This window comes from Anas acuta, chromosome 3, assembly GCF_963932015.1.
Source record: "Anas acuta chromosome 3, bAnaAcu1.1, whole genome shotgun sequence".
In the NCBI taxonomy this organism is placed as follows: Eukaryota; Metazoa; Chordata; class Aves; order Anseriformes; family Anatidae; genus Anas; species Anas acuta.
The window spans coordinates 67,780,692-67,804,273 of NC_088981.1; the positions used below are offsets into that span (position 1 = coordinate 67,780,692).

The window sequence follows — 23,582 nt, forward strand, 5'->3', positions numbered from 1 at the left end:
AACCCCCTTTTGGGTCAGATACTGAATTTTCAACTAAAGGTCAGGCCAAATGCGTAGAAGAATACCTACATTCATTCAGCACAGAAAGCTAATGAAGAATGAACTGGATTATTTTTCACCAAACTGTCGCCTTGCTAATTACACACACGGTTAGTATGCTCTGTTATTTTATACTTTGAATAGCCCAAAATTGCAACAGCAGCATTCCCTGGGAAGCCCTTTTCCTACAATGCTCTTTGGTAAGTATTTAGTTGTTCCCTTTAGTTACATATGTAAATTCTTTAGGTGAAACCATTAGAAGGCATCTGCACCAAACCCACAAGAGGTTGGTGAACAAAGAAAACTCTAAAAGTTGTTTCTATTGCAATTTCTCAGTCCAGATCTACAACTTATTTTTATATTTTTTGACATACTTCCTTATCTAAAAAAAAAATTGAAACAAGCTCAAAGAGCTTTATTAATTCAAATTAATTTCTGAAAATTATTTCAAGAGAATTCTCATGATTTTTGATGAAAACTCAGTGATTTTTGTAAAACACTAGTATTTACTTCTTTTGAATAATGTTGGTTATTTTTTTGAATAATAATATTTTTCAATGAAGTTTTTCTGGAGAATTATATCAGGCTGTTCCTTAAGTACAAATACATATTGCATCCAAACAAGAGTCAAGTGTATTTTAAAGTTATCCTAGCAGCAATTGCTTGGCTTTCACCAAAGACTTTTGCAGATCACACTCCGGTAGGATATTCATTTGTATGTGGCCCTGCCTATTGCTTGTATGGACACCCAGAGCTCAGGTTGGACATTGCTAACAGTGAAGCAGGAGTGAGCCCACAACTTGAACAAGGTTGCCGAACATCTCCAGGAACAAAGCAGCTGCATGCCCACCTGGCGCCCAAAAGCTCTACCCACATGGTCAGCACAGTGCAGCTGCACATTTGAGCTCAGAGGATCTTGAGGAAGAGTCTGTGTTTGTGCATCTTGGCAGAGGGAAGTCCTCTGCTGGTGATTAAAATGCCTGAATAGGAAAGGAAAAGCTGGGGCACAACAAACTCACATAACCCGTTTGAAGCTCTTCTAGTTATTCCAAAATAGCTGTAGCTAAGCTATGACTTAAAACTGCAGCCAAAAACTTCAGGGCTTGGCAAAGTGGGGGCTCTAACTGCTTGCTGTGACAGGAGTGAAACAAGGTATTGAGAGGAGTCAGGAATGCCTCAACATCCATAATAATGAACATCTGCGTTTAGCACAAACAAACAAGAAATACCTCTCTCTGTAAGATACCGTAGACGTTCTTGTACATTCAGCTTTGAGGTTGTTTTCAAGCACATATCTGCAAGTTAAAATGTTAGTTCTCCATTTGCTGTCCTTTAGCTTTGGGGTATAAGTTTCTCAGACACTGGCCCTTGCCCCAGTGCCAGTCAGAAGAAGTGTGAGAAGGCACACAGCATCCTTCCTGATGGAGGAACAAGCTTTGCAGGCAGCTCCATAGATGATAAAATGAGAAGGAACAAACAGATATGCTGTTCCTGCACTTCAGTCAGTCATTTCCACATATATGACCAATGTTCTCACACTTTCATGTGTAGCTGGGAACTTCTTGATAAGCTTGTGGTCTACAGCATTTGCTAGCTGTGCAGAATGAGCTATGGTTTAGCTGGTGGGAAGGAGGATTTTCACAGAACATAGCTAACCCACATATTTCCTCTAGGCCAACACTTTCAAAGCAAACTACAGAAGGGCTCTGGAAAAAAAAATAATATTAGAAAAGAGTTTTACAGAAGTTACCTCTCTTCTGGCAATTTCCCTTGGTATATTTGGACTTTGTACCTCTAGGCTGAAATATGGACTGCAATACAGTAAATATCAGAAGCATATATAAATTGTAGCACTATATGAGTTTTTTGTTTTGAGATATCCTTATAAGATACTGAGATGCGTAGAATGTGGTTGCAAGGAACAGGTTTATCACATATTCTCTTATAACTGCTTGGCAAATCTGAAATCTTCTCCCAGAAGAACTTTGTATACACTAATCATGTGCATGCAGTCGGCTACAGATGCTGAGCAGAGGGGTTAGTAAACTAAACTATTGCTGTTGTCTTCACAGAGCTAAGCACCTCATTCATTTTATAATTTATTTATTCCTTTAGATATGGTGTATCAAAGTCCACTAAGGAAAAATAATAGATTGAGAATAGATAAATGGAAGATCTTCCCCACCTCTTCATACTCAACTGACACGTACTGCAGTTGCAAAGCTAATTGCAGTATTACTGCTGCAGTTACTGCTGCAAACCACACAAACTAGTACATAGCCCCTTCAGGGATAAACAGTAGCAAAACCCAGAAGATTAGTCATAACTGCACCTTTGGCACAACCTTGATGGAAGAAAGGTAGAAAGTCTGAACTAATTTCATTTCTCGATTAGCTGATTTTTTGGGGAACAAGATATTGCTTGTAATGGCTTTTTTTTTTTTTCAGATAAGGAGTAGCTTTCAGGCTCTATCTCTGTCCATTATGATGCAGTTTCAAACACAATACATGAGAGAGGGGGAGAGAGAGAGAGAGAGAGAGAGAAGCACAGTCCTAGGCATTCTTGGCTTCATTACATTCTTGTGTTTGTTCATATCCATTTAAACTGTAATGGGATAAGGGAGCTGATAAGGAAGAATAATGAGCCAGATCAAAGAGAAACACATTTTGAAGTCTAAAACAACACAAGTAGTTTTGCATGTATTTGTTTCCAAATGTAGCTCACCACTGAAAGGAGAAAGCACAAAGTACTGGGGGGAAATCCTGAATTCCTGAAATCAAAATTCAAGAACTATTCTACCATCTGTTAAATATTGCATCCTGTTTCTAATTAAGCAGACACTAATATTTGCAGACACAAACAACAACAACAAAAAAATAGTGTAGCAGAAAACTATTAAAAACGTAAATATCAAAGTAATTGACAGACACGTCTGTTACTTGTTGTGTGACAGGAACAGAGTATTTTTGAATGTACTTTGGATACATGTAATCTCAAAAATCAATCAATGCTATGACAAAGTTAACGTGAATACTACATGTCCGCTAGGGAAAAAATAAAAGTCTTCCTTACCTGCTATTGCTTCAAGACTAGGGATTGCAATAGTGCTGTAAGTGCTAATGCATTTACAGGACCATGTGCGAACTAAGGTTTCCTCTGCATTTTCCAGGCCTGGCAATCTGTCCATGAAGAAAGAGCCCCACTGTTTAGATATATGGTAGGGAGCTTTAGGCTGATGTCCCTGAAATAAAAATAAGTAAATATATAAATGTACAAAAAAAACATAAAAATCTTTCTTGTCTATCCAACCACAAGCATTAGTTTAAGAAGTCTGACTTTCTGGGAAACCTATATTGCGTATCAGGAACAATGTGGCTTAAAAATGCTGTAAAACAGAACAATAACAATCCTACTCCTATACAGCCTTGAACTCAGGTTTACATAATTTATGGATTCCCTAGGGCATGAAAGTCACCTTTTGGTGAATATTTGGAGCACCTGAACAGCCCAGTACAGCTGGGAACTCTACCCACCAGAAAGGAGTGACTCTATAGGATGCTGAATGGTAGATGGAAGAATTGTGAAAAATGTAGTAGTATTTCACCTGTGGCCTTTTACATGTTTCTGAGCTGGTGAATGAGAACAGAGTCACAAGATCCATGGAGAGCCATTCAGTTCCCTAACAAACTATGAAAAATGATTTTTTTTCCCTGTATGTTTTCAGTAAACAACTTCAGACTCATTACGTTTGAAAGAGAGTGTTAAAGCAGCATTGGGAAAATCAATTTTGTTTTTGCAGTTCATCTTGAAACCCTCTATATATTGCCATGAGCAGCCAGAAAAAGCTCCAGGAGGCCTCTACAGAGAGATTAAAAAACGGAAAACAAAACTGCAAACCACACTGCAGAAAATCTGTTAAAGTCATTTGTGTGTAGTCATTTTCAGGATAGCAAAGCAAAGAACAGATATCCTAGTGTGTGCCTCCAGATTTGTGAACTTTTGTACTTTATTTTCCATTTAACCCCTTTTTTAGTAGTTTTGAGAAATTGCTGGAATAATTTGTATTTATGACAGGCATCTGTGGCTTTTGATCACAACAAAGCTGTTGATCCAGACAAAAAAAAAAAGTCAGTAAACTCAGAACAATTGTTTCAGTGATTTTGGGGATGAGAGTTGGAAAGTGATTTGAACAAATATAGATAGTGTTTTCTGTCTTCTGATGTAAATATGTAATGAAGCTTGGAAAAGCTTGGACAAAAACATATCTTTAATTTCTAAAATATCAATTTTACTGCTGTTCAGGAACAGTCTTTTTCTTTCTCACTTAGGAGTAACATAAAACTTTTTTTTTTTTTTTTTTTTCCCCAAATCTTATCTTGCCATGCAAATCCCAGGACTTCACAGAATTTATAGTCAAATGTAGATGCTATGCTGAATTAAAATTATTTGCCAGCTGGATGACACATGCAGCTGTTTAGGTGATTAATTAAAAAAAGCAAACACCAAAGCCCAATACTGACCCACACAAACATTTGTACAAAAGAAAGGGTCTTGTTTATTGACAAGAGAAAAAAACCTGAGGCTTCTGCTTTTTGAAATGAGTGATTGGTTCAAAAGGCAATTAAAATCACAGTCAGAGGAAATTATTACTATTTTTTTTCCCTTCAGGTATGTGATACTTAGAGTAGGAATTTCTTACTTTTTAAGGAGGAGGAAGATAAATACAGTCTTTATAACTCATGCCCTTAATAAAACCGAGCACAGACACGAGCACTGTCATCAAGTCCCCTGATAGAGAACTCCCAATGTTTTGCTGCTGGCTTATTTCCACGTTTGGTAGCAAGGCTACATCCTCATCTCAAATCTGATAAAAAGTTGTCAAAACTTTGCCCATATACTTAGAGGCATCTGCTGTCACTCCCTTTGTCATTGCTAACTGCTGCCTAGAAGATGTCTGCATCTCACCTGGAGTACACATAGCCCACATAGAAAGACAATGTGCCACAACGTCTATATATCTGCAAAATCAGACATAAGTTCCCTGGTAATATCCCCACTCCCCACACACCTGGAGATACACGTTCAACAGCAGGGTTGATGAGCTCTGGAAGGTACCCCAGCCACTCCAGTAGGCCCTCAATGTGGAGTTTACTCTCCTTGTAGCAAGGCAAGTCCTGAGAAGTGCTATGCACCCCCTTCTTTCATATGTAAAACCCCCAAAGATGTGGTTTTGCTCTTACAAATACTGGTCAGACAGCAGGAGGAAGTTAGATGTTGATTATGTCAGATCAGGGTACAGAACCTCAAAGACTATGTCTAGACTTCAGAGAATAACGATGATACAACTGTTCCACAAGACCCAAAGATTTCCACGAAATTAAAGCACCTGGGATACTTACTATCACCTTTACTTTATTAACTGCAGACAAATAGGGCCTGTTAACAGACCAGACAGCTTCAGCTAATGGGACCCTTGGGAAATACTGATTTGCCAGCTTACCAATGGCCTGTAGAAAATTGAAGTGGGCAGGGAGCTGAGCTCTGAAGTTTTACTCTGTTTGGTAAAGAAAAATAGATATAAGGGAGATGGGAGTGAAAAATCAAGCCTAAAAGCAGTGTATGTTTAGTATGTTATTATTATTATTTTTTAAAGGCATTATTTAAATAGTGATTTGCTGTCTATGTCAGTGTCTTTGTACCAAGCAGGGGGCACCAGGATTACTTTACTGCATTACCATAGACTGTACCCTGATAATAGGTGGCACCAATGGCTGTGTGCTTTGTGCCAAGGTAATAAAACCACCACTGACTCTTAGTGCTAGTAAAAACAATGCTTAAAATACAGTTTTGCCTGCATAATGGCAAGTATTTGATGTGTTTCCACCAGCACAGCTGTGCTGGTAAGACCCACAACGAACAGATGCTCCTGAGCAACACAGCCATGCTGTGTTAAGGACACTGTGTTAAGGGCATTGCTTTAACTGGCTGGGCTTTAGAGCAACCCACCAGGTTGTTCCTGACAGTACTGTTAGATTTGCGTTGAAGATAAACAGGAATATAGAAATGAACAGAGCCAAGAGGCCCAGAGCAATTGGCCCCTGGCTGAGGTCACTCAGAGGAGTCCTGGAAGCTCAAGGGCCTGACCTCCCTGACAGCTGCTAGGTAATACTGTATAAATTGGGTTTGCCTTCTAACTGCAGAAATATTGTCTATATCTGCCACTGTCTTCTTCATTTTACTGCATTCATTCCTATAATCCCATTTTTTTTTTACATGCTATCTCCTCTGTAATGATTTCCCTCGAAATCCTGGGATGAAATCCAGCTTTTCTTAGAGTTTTCATTGATGAAATTGATCACACATTTATAGAACAGAAGGAAAAAACAAAGCCTCCAGCCAAGCAAGCAAACCCCCAAATCTGGGGGGAATCTAGTTTCAACACAATGCTTGTTTTTTGTTTTGTTTTGTTTTTCCTTGCATGCTGCAATTCACTTAGGAGACGATAATTGCATGAATAGTTTTTAGTCTGCAATTCTCTTGCTCATTTGGTTATGACTCATACACTCAAAAGAACTGTATTTGTTTCCATAATTTCACAGTTGTGTGTATCTGGCTTATATCAGGCATTTAACTGAAGTGGAAAAGACAAAGACTGTTAATGAAAATGGAAATTACTAGGCTCCCAGTCTGTGTGCAAGGGGGTTGTTTTGTTCCCCCTCTCTGTTAGTGATGAAATACCAATCATGCAACTGAAAACAGTTTTTTTGTTATTTCTTTCTGAAAAATGCAATTGCAAATTAGAGGCAATACTCCATTTATTTAATAATATTTTGTGAAGAATGATAGAAGGGAGGATTGTGTCTTGAATTAAATTTTTAGTCCCTCTCTGCACACACAGTGTGGTATGCAAAATCTGCAATAGTATTTGTTTTTGAGAAATGAATGAGAAGGCTAATGAACAGTACTAAACCTAGTTTGCTGCTGCCTAATTTTCAAATAATACCCGACTTTGTCCAGTCCTTTGAGTTGGCTTTCCTCCCCTCTTAACCAAAGGGTTAATGGGAGAAGTTGATTAGGGGAATAAAAATAAAACTTTCCTGGGCTTGTAAAGGGAGTCTCTTTGAACTAGTCCAGTTAAGTTAGTAGCGTCCAGTCAACTGCAGAGATACGGATGTGACCTGTTGTTCAGACTCCAGTGAGCAGCATGGTAATGAAATAATACCACTGACCTACCACGGCCCCCTTGGTTCAGATTCCTTTAATCAACACAATTCATTTCTCCCTTGCTTACCCGCTGTCACTGGTAGCGGATGTAAACTGACCAGGGGTTTTGTGTGGTAGAGGTGGTGTGTCCCTGAGATATTGCCATCTGTTATCATGACTGCCACAGTTTTAGTGAAATGTCAAACACCTGTCTAAAAGTCTCAATTTCCTGGTTGGTAACTGCAGCGATAGAGAAGATGGATCTTGTGAGGAGTCAGCCAGAGGTATAGCAACAAGATTTAAAAAAATAAAAAATCATCACCAAGGGCTTAGAAACATATCACTCAATAACTCTTGCTTTCCAGGAAAATAAACCTATGCTGTCTGCTTGTTTAAATATATATGTTTCAAAAGCATGTATTGAACACACTTTAGAACCAATGGTTGACTTAAAAAAAAAAAAAAAAAAAAAGCTAAAGCTTACAGAGACGTATGTTGAAAGATGCGATACACTTGAGTCTCCAGTCAGAGAAAAAAAAAGATTTTAGGAGAATAATGACTTATTTTTACTACATAAATTAACTACACTGAATTATATTAACCTCTGTAACACGGCTACTCATTGTTTCTCCCCCTCTTTCCCCCCCCCTTTTTTTTTGAACTGAAGAACACATAAGAGACTTCACTTTTTCTCCCCCCCCCAGCACTTCAGGAAAAAGACTAAACATTAATGTCTACATTTCCTTGTTTTACTAAGTCAAATGTCCTTTGTTTAGAAATCAGGATAGTGGGGGAAAATATTAGATATGTCTAACCAAGAAGTAGATAACATTAGTAAATGTATTTCCTTACCCTTGTTATTTGGGGGCAGGTTTGCAGAGGTCCTGTACTGAAACTGGAACTAGATTATAGTTCCTCAGCATGACACGCTGGAGGTAGAACTCTGCCATCTGAGTGCCGTTCCTTACCTGTTTTGTTCTTCAGCAGTGGACAGAAGGATAAACTGCAGTAACATTTCACCAAGGGACCATTAAAGACTGGCAGTAATGTTAAGAGTCTGCTTCTCAGCTGTGAGCCACCTGGAAATTTTATTATTTATCTGAGGTAACTATCAGTAGGTCCCATTTGACCAGTCTTAGGAACAGTTCCTCTTATCTGAGTGCAGCTGTCATAAAAATAAATAGCCTATGTGGGAAGCAGCAAATGAAAAGTTCTTTGTATATGTGGAAAACACAAGTAAACTGTATTTCAGAGAGAGTAAAAGACTTTTAAAACAACCTAGTAAAAATTACAGCAGTGACGTGCAAGGAAGTGTCACGAACTCAGTGGAGTTCAGGTGCTTGACCTGATAAGCTGCTGTGTAACACAGGGCAGGTTCTTATTACTAGATAGAAGACTGTTTTATGAATAAGGGAGCATATGTACAGATCTTTTTCTGAGATGTGTGAGTTATCTCAGGGTAACGAAGGCTCTGTGGCACCCATAGAATACTGAGCTGGTACAGGATGGTGGCCAGGAGCATGTCTATGAGTGATGCTGCCAGCAGCCTGGTGAGATAAGCAGCCTCGTGCTCAGTACAGGAGGCAGGAGGCTTTTCTGTAACTTGCTCTCTTCTGTTCTAGGAAATATCTTAAAGCAACACTTACCTCATATTTTCCTTTCTTCTCCAAGGGCTCAGATTCTGTCTCTGCAGGCACCATAACTTTGTCCCCTAGAAGCTCCTCTAAGATGAAGACAGTTTCCCAGTTGCTATAGTGATGAGCTGGGAAAATATCTGAGTGCATGCTGTCACCAAAATAAACAACCTGTGATGGAATCAGCAAATTAAAAGGTCTTTGTATATGAGGAATACACAAGCAAACTGTACCTCACAGAGAGAGAAAAAGAGGTTTAAAACTACCTAATAAAAATTCCTCTGTGTTTACGGTTGGCCATGACAAACACAGATCTTGTTAATGTCATAGTTTGGAGTTTTATCTTCAATCACTTCAGTGAGGAAAAGAATGGCTCTGCATCCCCTCCTCTCTCTGGACACCTTCCAGGGGTGCCCGTTTGGGACTAATCCACAGGACAGCACTGAGATGTTTGACTGACAGAAGTAGCCTGCCAGAAAGCAGTAGAAAAGACGAAAAGGAAAATGCACAGAGCAACTGAAATGCGTTTTGGATGACTTTGGAGACAAGGGAGAACACAGAGTGTCATCTTGATGATTCAGAACTTTTCTGCACCTGAGTGGTTTGCCTAACCACTATGGAAACTGGAGGCCACCTTTTCATTTATTTGATCTATTTCCTCAGGGAGATTGATTTTGTGATGATAATCTGATTCTCCACAGAACTATAGAAATGCATGACCATGCACTGAGAAGAAAACACCTTAGCTAGAAAGTTTATGTTTACCAATAAAAAAAACCTTACATACTCCTTCCAGTTTTGGAGTGCAATGTTTTAAACTTTTAACTCATCAGGAATAGTATGATATTTTGGACTCTAGAACAGGGCCCATCATTACTAAATAATTGAGGAATAGTTGATTAACTGGAAGATGATGAAGAAGCAGGACACTTTAGTTGTAGTATATAACTCCTGCAGCTTTTGTCACACACCTAAAGAAGTATCAACTGCATCCCTTGCTTTCTTTTAGTACAGGGAGTGCACACAGAACTTTTCACCATGAACAAGGCAGGAAATATTATGCAGTGGGGAAGGTGTGGAGTAAACTCATATTGTGCATTGATAGGCTATTGCTGTAATCATTAGTAATGAAGCAGAACAAAACAGTCAGCTTTGATGCATAATGGAATTACCCCACCCCAAAGCAGTGTGTGCAGAACAAAAATTTATCACATCATTAAAAAACTTACCACATCATTAATAGTAAAACAAGATTATCTGGTGACTTTTATACTGAAACAGGGTATTTTCACAAAGATTTGATCACACTTGTAACATACCTTGGGATCCAGCTTGCCAGTCATCTTCTTCAGTAGTTCATAAAGATGGATAGCATTACCTTGGGAATACCACCCCGGCTTGTCCAGTGATAACAGAGCCTCCTGCTCCTCGTCATTCTCTGGAACCAACCAGCAAAATTGCCTGCTGTTAATAAGAGCAGCACATGCTTCTGCATTTGTAAGATGTGCAAGAAGCTGCCTGTGCACAGCTTGGAGAACATAGTCTATTTTGACATGAAAACTGCTCCAGTGCCTGGTGAGAGGTTCGAGTCCTGGTACTGACTGTAGGCTCAGTCATGATGTCTGGTAGCTTGGAATGGCTTGTATACGAAGTGGCACTTAAGATGTGACCTTGCACACTATCTGTTCAGCAAGCAGGAAATAAAAAGGGGAGGAAGACACGTCTGAGTAAAGAAGCAGCTGAGCCTAATCTGCAAGGGCTACAGAAGAGCTGAGGAATCAAAGCCATGGGCTTTGCCTCCCACGTGCTACAACAGTGAAGGTAGAAAATCACACAGCAGACTGATGGAGGAGCTGCTAAAGACCTATGAAGAACCATGAGATAGGACGGAAAATAACAACACGTACTTTTCCGACATGAAAATTAGTTGCTACTTTTAAACACTGACATAAATTCAATGAAACAGGCCGAGGTAGTTCTGGGAATTAGCCAGCCTTAGATCAGCACGTGCAATGAGCAGTTTCAGTAATCATCCAGTTTTGGGGAAGTGAACAGTGCTGGTGATGTAAACTTAGCATATATCCAAAATGGCAACTGTCAGCAAACAGGAAGAATCGTTAGGATATGAAACTCCCAGGCTGTCCACTAACTGTGCCCCAAAGCAGCTGTATCTGTCCTGGTGCCCATGTAATGTTATTACTCATCCAGATCCATGTGCTATCGTCAGATGTACTCTTACCAGCTTCTTGCTGGAGCCCATATACTAGCCTTAGCAAAATGTTAAATTATAAAAATTTAATCGGAAATGTTAATATTAGTGTCTTTTGTCTGTCAATGTGGTTAAATGAAAGGGTCATTTTGTTATTCAGTCTCAATCAAATATTTCTATTTTATTGGTTAGAAACCAATGCAGTACTTTGTTCTGGCTTAGGCAGAACATCAAGACTTTACTCTTTCTTCTGCTTTACAGACTTCTTCAAAGTAATTCAGATATGTTATGGAGAAGACCTGAGACAGAGAGAACAAACTTCACTCAGTTAGAGATTTCTGAAAACTGAAATGTAGATTTTGGAAGAACAGTGAAATGACAAGATGGCTTTATGTTTAAGTGCACATAAGATGTATATGGCATGGTAACATTGCTCCTTTTGAAGGAGAAAAAAAAAGGAAAAAGAAGTAAAGAGATACAGGCAACCTACTGTCCTTTAGTATTATATATCTAAGAATTGGAATAATCACAGGATTTATTCTCAGGGAAAACAATTCTATGTTAAAGGTGTTTTCTAAACTAGGAAAAAACAAAGAAACTAGGAAAAAAAACCACACAAATTCAAACTAGCAATTAGTGTAAAACTTGTGTGTAATTGTCTTTTCCTTTATTTTTCCTTCAGAAACGTAATGACAGTAAGTATAATAACATCCATGAAAAGAAACTTTCCCCATTTGACATTTCCTGGCCTTTAAATTACTTCTGATCAAACAACTTTTGATCAAACTGAAGTTGTTGAAGTCCAGCAAGTTTGTTTTATTTTCTCTGCATTTTTAGACATATTTTTAAGGCTGACTGACTAAGTAGAAATAATTTTCAAACAGCATGGACATAGGAAAAGAGCACTTCTCAAAACAACGTTTTTGAGCTGCTACAAAAAGTTTCTTGAAATTTGCCAAAATTTCTGAAGCTATCACTGTCAATGACAATGATCTCTTCATTCATTCAGTCAGGAAATTGTAGAGAACAATTGAGGCATTAATAAAAGGATTTTTAGAATAACAATATTACAATTGCAAATATGAGCCCTATGTGTTACAGCAGCACCAGGTGGCTCCAGCAAAGATCAAGCCTCTGCTTTGCTGCGTCTAAGGAAAGGCATGAGGGGCAGCCCTGACTGAAAAAATTCACTCTAATTACAAGGTAAAAGACCTCTCGCTCTGTGAGACCCATTACTGTCACCTCTAGCAATGGGATTCATCTCACTTAACTCGATGCATCCTGAAGTCGGGCTTCTAATTTATAGCTATAATCTCAACTAGCTGGCCAGGTTTTCTTGGTAGGCAAAAAAAGTGCAAGAAACACTTTCTAGAGGTGCCAGCTCTGTAGAAGAAAAAGACTTAATTAAGCTAGAACTTCACTTTCAGGCAGTGAAATTAGGGAAAATTTCAAGGCTTGGTTTCTTCCTCTATACATGGAGGCAGCAAACAGCATCAAGATGTTTAATTAATTACAGGAACACCTTGATTTTGGAAGGAGCTTCAGAAAGCTGATGAATTAGGAAAGCTCCTTTATATTTCAGATGTTAAGTTACTGAGATAATGGATCAGGCAAACCTTGCATCTTGAACTATTTCATATGGCTGCTCATGCTCAGACAGCTAGCTCAAATGTGTGGTGACTCTGTCAGTTTTATTTATACAATCTTAAGTGGGAAAAAATGTACACCTCAATGGTATTTCAGTTGCAGCAAGACACTAATAAGAAAGGTTTCTAATCCAGTTCCACTTTCCCTGTGGCAAAATATAGTCAAGAAAATTATTCTTTAGCACTGACTGTTAAGGCCTCTTTTGGTTGTTCTGCCATGTGAAGAAAAATACATAACAGCTTAAAAACCATTAATGACACAATTGGCTCTGGCATTTTATTATTTCCTTGCAATAGTGGCTACATGACAGTGCTAAAGAAATCCAGCTATGTCCTGAAATAACTCTGCATAAATGTGATTATGAGACCTCCTAATGTATCTCAGATATTCTGAGTATAATTTTGGCTGCACTCACACAAGAGAAAAACTGCTGCTGACCTTCCTTCTATCTTGCTGTTATTGATTCTTAAAAGTTCATACAAAGGTCAGAAATGCTATAAATATTACTCCAACAGGAAGCCACACATATACAGGCGGGGATGCTAATGCTTCAGGTCTTACAACTTGGGCAGAAAGGGAGATGTCCTGACAATTTCAAACAGACTGGATAACCAGAAAGAATTTCTCAGATGATTTAGATAGAGCAACTTGCTTCCTTCTGAAGTCTAATATATCACTACAGCCTGGATTCCTGGCTGCAGACTAAAAGCATGCCACAACAAGAAATGCAAAAGCATTAACTAAGTAAAATTAAAATTATTAAAACTAGAAAAGGATTCTATTAACACAGTCACCCAAACCTCAGCAGTGATTCAGAGCAATTTTCCTGAGGGGCAATTACTGTTCCTTTGTAACAATAACAACAAAACCTTGCCTCACGCTGGGGCAGTATTAGTACTGCTGGAATGGCCATTTGCATATTACTGTGTCTAACAGTTTAGGGAACATATTCTGATTCAGAAATGTAATTCATAAGCAGATACGTATTTTCAGATAAACTAACACAACTCAGTATCCTTCTTTTCATCATTTTCTTAACTGTACATTGCAGGTTTATAACATGGGTCGAGGAACATCTGGTTCCATTCTAAACAAATATGCAAAAAGTAATCAGTGAAGCTTATTCCCATTCAGCTGCCGACTGATGGTAATTTACTTTGGCGCAGAATGGTTTATTCGGAAAGACTGCACACGCATGCTTACTGTGGCGTGCTTTGCTATCTGTTTACTGGTCACACCTGCCCAGATGGAGGCCTGAACATGTGAACTCTTGAGGTTATGTCCAGACTGAGAGTTAAGCCAGGGTCAGAGCCTGCACTGAGGGTGATTTTCACCAGCTCATCACCCACAGGACCACCACCCCACACTGTTGTTTAAGTTGAGTGGCCACACAGTGCGTGTTAGTCACACGACAGGGCGAGAAACCACTGGTGATTCACCAGAGGGCCCGGGGAGATCTTGCACTGACGTGGCTGGGCAGACGCTGTGGTAAGACACAAATTCCAAGTGCTTGTGGGTGATGCCAGCCTCAGAAGTGCTATGGCTCAACTGAAGTCTGTGTGCAGCTCCCCAGTAGTCTGTTTCTCTGCCTTCCTATCCTTCTCCTGATATTCTTTTACTTGTTACTGGCAATTTTTGTATAAACCTAGTTAGGTTTATTAGGGTTACTGGTATTTTTTGTTCCTTTGAGCTGTGCAGTAGAATAAAAATGTTGCCACTCGTGTATATACCTGTTCTTGCCTCCTCCTAACAATGGGCCTGTCACTATGTGTAGGCACGTAGCACAGATGTGTGTATGTGTTTACCGAAGCTCTGCTTACAACCTCAAGGGGCTATTGTAAAACAAATAGATATTATGACCCACAACTGTCATATGCCTCTCTGTAATTTAAAATAATGTCATTTTTGGCCCTGAGGACATTAATATAAAAGCTTGTTTTTGTTCCAGCCTGGCTTGCAAGCACAGTCTGATCCTAGATGGCATTTCGAGTTCACTTCAGAAATACAAGGCCTCATTTTCAGCAAGTGACTTGGGGCAGGGAACCACATCGTTTTACAGGTGAGACAGAATGGACCTGCCTAAGAAAAATCCCTCTGGGGCTTCTTCCAGTAGTAAGGGTAATGAGACAGGATGAGATAAGTTGCCCTACAGACCACGTCCTCCACAAAGAATCACGATCTTGATGGAGGCAAGATTTCATCCCAAATGGGCCTAACAGGTGATGGATAATGTGCAATAGCACCACAGCAGCCCTCATCAAGTGACACTGCTGATGCCTCAGTGGGGCTAACCCCTTCCCTCTGCTTGGATGGAGGCAACCTCGTTCCTGCATGCACGCCTGCTCTCGGGGCGTGGGATGTGCTAGGGAAGCAGTGCCCGCACTGCTGTGGGCTATTGGCCATAACCATGGTAGTCCAGGGGCACAGGTGGGACGTGGGAGCAGCAGGTGAACACATGGATGCTCCTCCACTGCTAAGGCACAGCAGTTATTCAGTTCTTGCTACTCTGAGTATGCCTCTGACAAGCTGGAGCTTATTGCTTACAACCCATTTCCTCTCTACTGTAAGAACTGAGGTGAGATGGAGGCAAAAAATAATGCCCAGATATCCACTATACTGAAAAAAAATATTTAACGAATTGCTGAAATTTCACTGCTCTTTTCCCTTTTCACTGGGAGATCCAGCAGCTACTGAGATTCTGGAATGGTCTGTCCTTCCCTCAGAAATGTCCCAGAGGAGAGGATTAGTTGCTAGTCAGTATTCATGCAGGTATCATTGTGTGTTTTGCCGTCCCTGAAAATACTTCTGTGCCCTGGAAGCAGCTTGAGATCCATCTGCCCTGCACACGCACCAGTGCTTGCTAGCCTCCTATCTGACTGGATGGCTGCAGGAAAGTGATAAGGAACACATTATTCCTGTGATGAGGTGATGAAATAAAAGTTTAAGGCTTCCAAAGTGACTAGTGATTTTGGTTGTATCCATTTTTGGCTGTTGTATCTTATTTTTCAGAAAGTGCCGAGCCTGAAGATCAGTTCCCCTTCCTGCCTTTGCACCATTCTGCCTCTTTGCAGTGGATTGTAGTTGATGAGACAAAAAATGAACTAATAAAAATTAAAATTCACCTTTGAAAACTGGATTTTTTTTCTTTTAATTTTATGTAGTCAGTGATACAACTTTCTTTTCCTCAGTAACCCCAAAATATACATGCTCATTCTTGCGGAGAACTAAATAACAGTATTAGTTAAAGCTGGAAATATTCCAAAAAAAAACACTATAAACAAAGCAGAGGAAAGTATGGATACCATCCTGTGGAAAACACACACAAACAAAAACCCCATACCTATTTCATAATAATGCATAAGTACTACTTATCTAATTATTAATGCTTCATTTTCTCATGATGGACTTGTGTGTTTGTGCTCTTTTATAAGGCCTAATAAGACCAAAGTGAAAGATATAGTAAACTTTCAAAGTGCCCTGGGCATATAAAAGCCACAAACTTAGAGAAATGAATTTTAAAAATGTTTTACAGTTTTAGCTCCACTAAACGTCTTTATTTTGATTGAAATAAGCACTACTGCTAAAGATTAATAGTGCCAGGCACTAGGGTATGTAGAGACAAGACTGAAGTTTTACTTGTTTGCAAGAAAATCACTATTTCCTTTATAGCAGTTAGCAAGTAAGTTTCTTTAGGAAGTTTTGATTACTGTGTTACAGGAACTGAAAATAACACATCACTACAGATTTAGCAATTTGTTTTCAAATCTGTCAAAGCATTAATTTTATACCTTCCCAAGAATATTCTGGCTAATGAACAAAGCATTTCTATTTAAAACATTGAAATGATGAAATACAAGCAAGGCCTTCTTTTCCTTGTTTTTGGTAAAACATTCATCTGCAAGTTCATTTCTAGAATGAACTCTGTTCACGCATGGATTTGGTGAAGCCTTTTCTATAATTTTATTAAATGTATCTATAACTCACAGAACTTCTATTTTGGAAGGGTAAGAGGGACAAAAATACTGAGTTTCATTTCTTTCTTGCATATATTTTGTAAGCTTTTTGTTTATTTGTTTTTGTTTTAACTGGGATCTTTGGGAGGGTGCCACATGACAAGATAAGAAATGCATTCCCTCCCCGGAACTGTTGCATTCTGGACCTCATTAGTTTTGTAGGCAGACTCCAGAGCCTCATAAATGTGGAGCTTCCAATATCCAGACAAACATCCCCGAATGTCTCTATCAATATTAATATTGTAGTTCTCCTAGAGGACATATAATTATGGAGAGAGACAAGCCTTTCCAGAAACCATTTCAAATTCAAACAAGCCAGGAGAGGAATGGTAACTGAGAAATCAAAATAAAACATATAATCATTTCAAGAACATACAGTTAGTTCAGTTCAAGCAACTGTCTATAACTTTTCTTAACAGGTTCTGCTTTGCTGCTGTACACAAATTTGACATTTGCAAAATGCCCTTTCTTTTACCGAAGTACTGTCTATCCATCATACAATCAGTGCGAATTGAACTAATTCTTAGGAAATAGGAGTTTTAACTAAGCAAGCTATTTTTCTACCATGCTTGTATTTAGAAAGAGGCAGCTCCAGCCGTGGAGAATTTGCAGACTGAGAGGTTGCTGTCCGAGGAAGTGCTGCCCCAGGGACATTGCAGAGTCATGCAGAGCTCGCAGCTCTGCCAGAAGACAAAGGATCTCTTTGGCCCTGTTCAGCTGCTAAGAGGCTCTTCTTGGGTTATCTTCCAGAAAAGTTCTTTGCTTTTGAAATCGTGCTAATCTAAACCAGAGTGGTTTAACCTGAGCAGTGATTGGAGACTGTTGTGGCCCATTGTGGACTGCATCTCTAAGTACTGAGCTGTGTGGCTGTATGGGGAAACAGCACCGTTCCTCTCAGGAAGTTGTTATGGCTGGCAGCATTTGGTTGTACTAATGACTAAGTACTGTGTGAGAAGCTCAGCTTTTTGGGTAAGATCGCCAAACAAACATTCCTTGAAGTTTTCAGGAAAAGGGAAGTACTGGAGGGAAGCGTAGATGAGATGAGGGCCACCAGCCAAATGTTCTGACCTAACCTCTGAATGCACACAACATACCTTCCTTGCACTAAGCAGGCTGCTATCATGCAGCTGAATGTAACTTTCTAAGTCTCTCTAACAACACCTACTGAAATAAGACTCACTGGAATTTGCTCTTCTACACTGAAAATCAGGACTGCAGTGTGGTGGGGAAAAACTTCCTGCCATCATTTACCTCAAGCTCTGACACTGAAAGTAAGTAAGAAAGTAAGAAAGAAGGAAAGTTCTTTAATCCTGTTATGGCAAGTTATTTTTTATTTTTATTTTTTAAATATATGTATATCTTAGTATTTCAGGTATAAACCTTATTATGTAAAGTGAATAGACAATTTGATACAGCTGCTGCAAGGAGCCTTTGATTTTAATTTCTTAATTTCCCTAAATTCAAATAGTATAATGATCATGAAGTAGACAACAGCATGCATAGTTATTGCACATACACATTTGCTCAGAATACAGAATAGACATTTTCATTAATTCAGTTTTTAAAAATGTACAGCACATGTATTATTCATTTATGATATATTATTAAAAACTAACATGGCAAAGTTGAGTTATAGTTCACATGAGAGTTCCATTTTTTTGTTGTTGTTTTGTTTTCCTTATTACCTAAAATCCTTACTTTATTTTTATTAATTAATTCTTTTTCATATTCCAGCTCTTCTAATATCAGCTATGTCTGATGGGTGGGGAAAAATTCCAGTTTTACATCAACCTTTAAAGACTAACTCAAAATTCAAAACTTCATAATTAAAATTTGAATTGAAATAATAATCAAAACAAACAAACAAAGAAAACCCTCCCTTCTTCTTAATCATTAAGAAGGTAAAAACATTTTCTTAATCTGTTCAGAAATGCTAGAAGACATCTACAGGGCTTGTTCATATAAGTTATCTTGTAGAAAGGATTAACTAGACAACACACTTTTTCAACTCTTATCCACTATCTAGATGATTTGATGTTGAAGTTTTGCAGCTATATATATATATATATATATTAATTTATACTTATATATCCATATATGTTTACACATAAATATATGTAAAAAAGTGGAGCATATGGGTTGCATGCTACCACTCATTAGCATGAAAAATTGTAAGGAAGAGCAGCAGTGTCAGTCCTGGGTCTGTACAGTTTATTCCAGCACAGAATATAAATCATCTATGTAAGCTGGGAAATATAGAAGGAGGTATATAACTGAGACATAGAAAGTGAAGACAAATTCCTCATTGCATAAGTTCTCAATGCAGGAATTTGCTATTTCCCTGTCCTAGGGAGCACGCTGCTTGCTCACCTAGAAAGTGTCTTAGCTGCATTTGCTTTGCTCTCCATACTTACATTTGTTACTTACTAAATTTATAAGATTTTAGAGATTGTGTTATTTCAATGTCTAAAGTAACACGTATCTCTCCCCTTTAGGAGAGAAGGAATGAGAGGGAACAAGTAATTGCCTACATTTAAAGCAGTGAAACAGAATGGAGATAAACACAGAAGCAAATAGGAGGCAGCTTTACAGAGGGAACTAACAGAGTGTTATGCATTGCACAAGTTCTGCAACATGCATCTCAGCAGAAAAAGTAAGTCTCTTCTGTATTCTCCATTAGGAGATACAGTATAACTCCTGAGAATGAAGATTATTATTCTCTAACACTTCAAATTTGAGTTAGCATCATGTTCTAATACATGTTTTTGTGACAACTGTATTACTTAAATTATCTTTTTTTTTTTTCCCTGTTGAACTGCTTATCTAGAAGTCATAAACTATGGAAAAAGCAAAATTACGTATCTTTGAATATACACTTTATTAAAATATTTCCTAAAATTTATTTCAACTACCACATGCATTTTGTACTAGAAAGGAAACAGCAAAACCTTCCATGTAATTTGGGGAGTGAAACGTATCCACACTGCCTTCTGGCTGTTAGTGTCTGTTCAAGCATACAATAGTTGTAGATAGTTGTTATTAAAACCTGGCTCAGCCTGTCCCCTGACTCAGAGAACAACCCCACCCAAGCCCAGTACAGCTGCCTTTGCCCAGTGCTGCTGCTGAGCCTGGAGAGGTCAGGGCGGGTGGCGAGCGCCTTCCTGCAGCACAGGAGCCTGGGCTGGGCACCTCCTAATGCTGGGCAGGGGCTGAGGGCCCAGCTGTGCTTTGCCTGCTTCACTGGTGGTGACAGGAAGATGTGGAACTGGTTCATAAATAATTCCTGTCCATCCCTCTTATTAAAACTTTTTTTTTTCATCGAGAAGAGAGGAGAGGACAGGAGAGGAGAGAAATTAAAGAAATACATCCTTCCACTTGTCTATATAAGGCATGCATGCTGGCATCCCTTTTGAGACTTACAACCTGTGACAGAAGCTAGGCAGAAGGGAAGGACCAGGTACATGTGCACACAAAAGACATGGAAAGGTGATGGCAAGGTCAGTCTTGAGGTCTGGAGACAATTTCATGGCCCTGTGGACACAAGTCATTGGATGGATTCACAGGAGGGGCAAAGAAGTTGGCAAGATTAGAACAACTGGCAGGGATTTCAGATGCTTATTCAGGCCTGCTCCAGGGCTAGACGTGTGTCCAAGGTGTCAGGGAACATCACAGTGAACAACAAAAAACTCGGTTCCTAAAAACTATTAAATCAGTTGAGTTATAGTGTAACTTTTTAGTTAATAAACTAATTGAAAAACATTAGGGAAATTAATGTTCTAAGAAAGTGGTAAAACTTTTGTGTGTCAAACACTCACTGTAACTCTCAGAACAACATAACCAGGCTGGAGATGGCAAGGAAGAAAGGAAACTATTACTTTCTGAGAAAGTAAGCTTAAGCTTTGATGAGGAGATTAACATGAAAGATTTGTAGTACTGTTTTTTTGAAGAAGTGAAAGAGAAGTGATCCCCAAGACGTTCCCTATAATTCTGCAGTTCCTTATCTATGCACTTTGTGTGGTTTGCAAAACCACTCAGTGTCTAAGTGAACATGCAATTTACCTTGTTTCTCAGAATCAAGAGCATTATGCCAGATCTCCGTATGTAGGAATTTCACAGATAAAATCTCTTGCTACTATTATTCCAGAAAAAATAATCATCTTGGAATGCTCAGCATTAGTCTGGCAGTATCTCAGACACCTGGGATCTGTGGACAGTAACAATATATAAATTCATTTTGCAGCAGATAAGAATCAGTTCAGAATGAATGTGTTTACTGATGAAGAGAAAAAGTCCTGTGGTTGCTAACTCTACCTAGAAAAACACGCAACATACATATTTAAGTTTAAAACATCTGGAGTCCTAGGTGAACAATAAAGACTGAAAAACAAAGAGAGAAAAGAAGAATATGGTACATCACTTTTACCTTTTCCTGAGCTTTCAGTTTGTATGAAATAATTCCCTTTTAAACATCGGCTCCAGAGGACTTGCTGCTGACCAATGCGATGTCCCCTGATTGACTGTCAGCCAAGAAATGTCCAGGCTTTGTGTTCTCTGATGTTTTATTTGCCCTGTACTGGGTGGGAGAAGCAGAGCTGCTGTAGAGCTAGTTAGTTCTCTACTCATCTAAGATGTCCCCATGCACAATAAGTCCACACCTGTTATTTATTGCAGCTCTTCTATGCCACTTATCACTTTCCAACTCTCCCAAGTGCTTCATAAACATAAAGTAAGCCTCAGGATTTAGAAACTGGGAAACCAAGGAAGGGGTTCAGTGTCAAAGCACACCACATCTCAGTGCAGGCTTTCCTCATGATTCCTCTAAGTGTTCTCAGCTCTTTTCCAGGTCTTCCTAACCAGCTCCTTTCACTATTTGCTTCCAATAGCAGATCTGATGCCTGCAGTACAAAAAGCTACATGTGCTTTCTGTGAAAAACAATTCTACAAACTAACCTTAATAAAAGCTTGACATTCTGGGAGAACACACAAGAGAACTCTAAAGCTTCTTAATGAAAACCAGCACATACAGATTCATGGAAACTATGCTGAAGAGAAGCTTTCTGCAGTGGTTGCCAGCTCCCAATCTGACGGGAATGTACAACACACAACCCTCCATTTTTGCTCTACTACAAACTGCCTCAATCCCAATTTCCAAATTAATGAAAAATCAAATGACAGTGTAACTCTTTACCAGGTGCTTTGTCTAAGATAAAAATAATTACACAGAGGACAAAAATAATAAAAAATAATAACTTTCCTCACTTACTGTTTACATATATATAATCTACAACAAAGGATATTTTTTTCCCTGCAAAGTTGTATTGGTAAATCTACCAATAATGTACATTTTTTTTTCTTCCAAAAAATTCCTTGTGGAATTTGACAGTGGTTTAAGGACTATTATGTGAAGTTCAAGCTAAATGTGCACCAACTAAATTCATACAGCTTTGCACTGAGTCTTAGTACATTAGTAAAGTTTACAAACTTGTACTGATCTATCCTGCAAGCAGCCAGACCTTAGCTGCTGTAGGCATGGGAGTAGACCGTTTTTTTTTTTTTTCAGACCAAAATAGACCTCTGTGATTTTTGACCTAGGAAATCACCGTTACGACGCAGTTGTCTGTCAATTTTTTACTTAAGGGAGAGGCTTGCAATTAAATGGCAAGAATTTGTTTCTGAATACTGTCTGGCAAGAAGAGAAACCTACTAAGACAACAATGGAGTAACATCCTATTTGTAAACAGAAGTTGAGTCTGATAATCATCTGTATGAGTTAATAAGCTTTCCATTGAGACCTTTTCCATTTCATGAACGAAATAAAATGTATTTGTTTAACCATCTTATACTGAAAATGCAGGAAACAGATCAAAAGGAAATATACATTCTCTTAATCCCAAAATAGCAGTTGACTTGCACGTTGTTTTTTTTTTTTTTTTTCCCTAATGTTCCTTTCAGTCCTATCGGATTTCCAATTTAGTTCTGACTTCACTCCCCAGTCCTGGACAGATGCTCTTATGCATGCTTAGAAATAGAATGAAGATGAAAACAAATATTTTGTATAACCAGAAAGAATATTAAAAAAAAAAAAAGAAGTTATATTCTAGAGTTGCTATTCTGAGTATTGAAATATCTATATAAATAATTGTTATACATTCTTCAGGTATTATATTATCATTGCCTGAGCTCCCATGCACCACAAGCCACTTGATCATTAATACTACATCTTAACATTCTCTTCAGTTAATCAAATTAAGCAAGTTCACATCTCCATCAAATGTAATCACTTAATCAGCCCTTTCAAACTTTCCATATTTTTATGCAAGTGTAACAATGAGAACTGAAGTTATTATTTCAGAAATGGTCCTAGTAATGCTGCGAAAAGTTCCTTCTGCAAGCCCTACTCATGTACGGAAGATAATCATTTCTTTTTTTTTTTTCTTCCAAATAGAATTGGGTCTTCACATTCCGTAAGAAACGCCAAATCTTTTTCAGCATCACACTTTATGTTAGAGTATTATCGCACTATAAATGTGATCTACATTGAGTGCTGACTACTCTGCTTCTAAATCGTGCATTTGGCTATGTTTTCTCAGAGACTATGGAAGAAAAAATCATCTCCCCTTAATAATATTTTCATGTGTTGGAGAAGAATTCCCTTAAGCCACAGAAGTCTGTATGCTGAACACAGTTTTGTTTGAAATATGAACTGGTCATTTAGGTATTTTGGCTTTGGTTTTAAAAATACAGGCTAGGATACGACAATTCAAGTTCTGTGGGAATTCACTTCATAGAGAGGGTAGGGCTGATAGGCCTTTTGGCTGTCTTATTGCTGTAAAAAAA

The 23,582-nt window shown here is 38.6% G+C and overlaps 1 protein-coding gene and 2 long non-coding RNA genes across 4 annotated transcripts in view; 2 read left to right on the top strand and 1 right to left on the bottom strand.

The window, feature by feature from the left end:
* Positions 1-23,582, bottom strand: part of NT5DC1 (5'-nucleotidase domain containing 1) — a 146,723-nt gene that overhangs the window by 10,093 nt on the left and 113,048 nt on the right. Inside the window, exons 9-12 of one of the 2 annotated variants that reach the window (XM_068677653.1) lie at positions 10,196-10,314; positions 8,889-9,047; positions 5,540-5,593; positions 3,112-3,280 (exon numbers count right to left, since the gene is read on the bottom strand). In XM_068677653.1, coding sequence (XP_068533754.1) covers positions 3,112-3,280; positions 5,540-5,593; positions 8,889-9,047; positions 10,196-10,314 — 501 coding nt within the window. The remainder of the gene's footprint in view (positions 1-3,111; positions 3,281-5,539; positions 5,594-8,888; positions 9,048-10,195; positions 10,315-23,582) is intronic. The other variant, XM_068677654.1, reaches the window with a different exon arrangement.
* LOC137854356 (uncharacterized) lies at positions 5,379-12,893 on the top strand. The gene is made up of 3 exons (XR_011095105.1): positions 5,379-6,201; positions 8,114-8,346; positions 8,914-12,893. It is a non-coding gene; the product is annotated as an uncharacterized lncRNA (long non-coding RNA).
* Positions 17,356-21,772, top strand: LOC137854357 (uncharacterized). Its single transcript, XR_011095106.1, has 3 exons — positions 17,356-18,016; positions 19,241-19,398; positions 21,632-21,772. It is a non-coding gene; the product is annotated as an uncharacterized lncRNA (long non-coding RNA).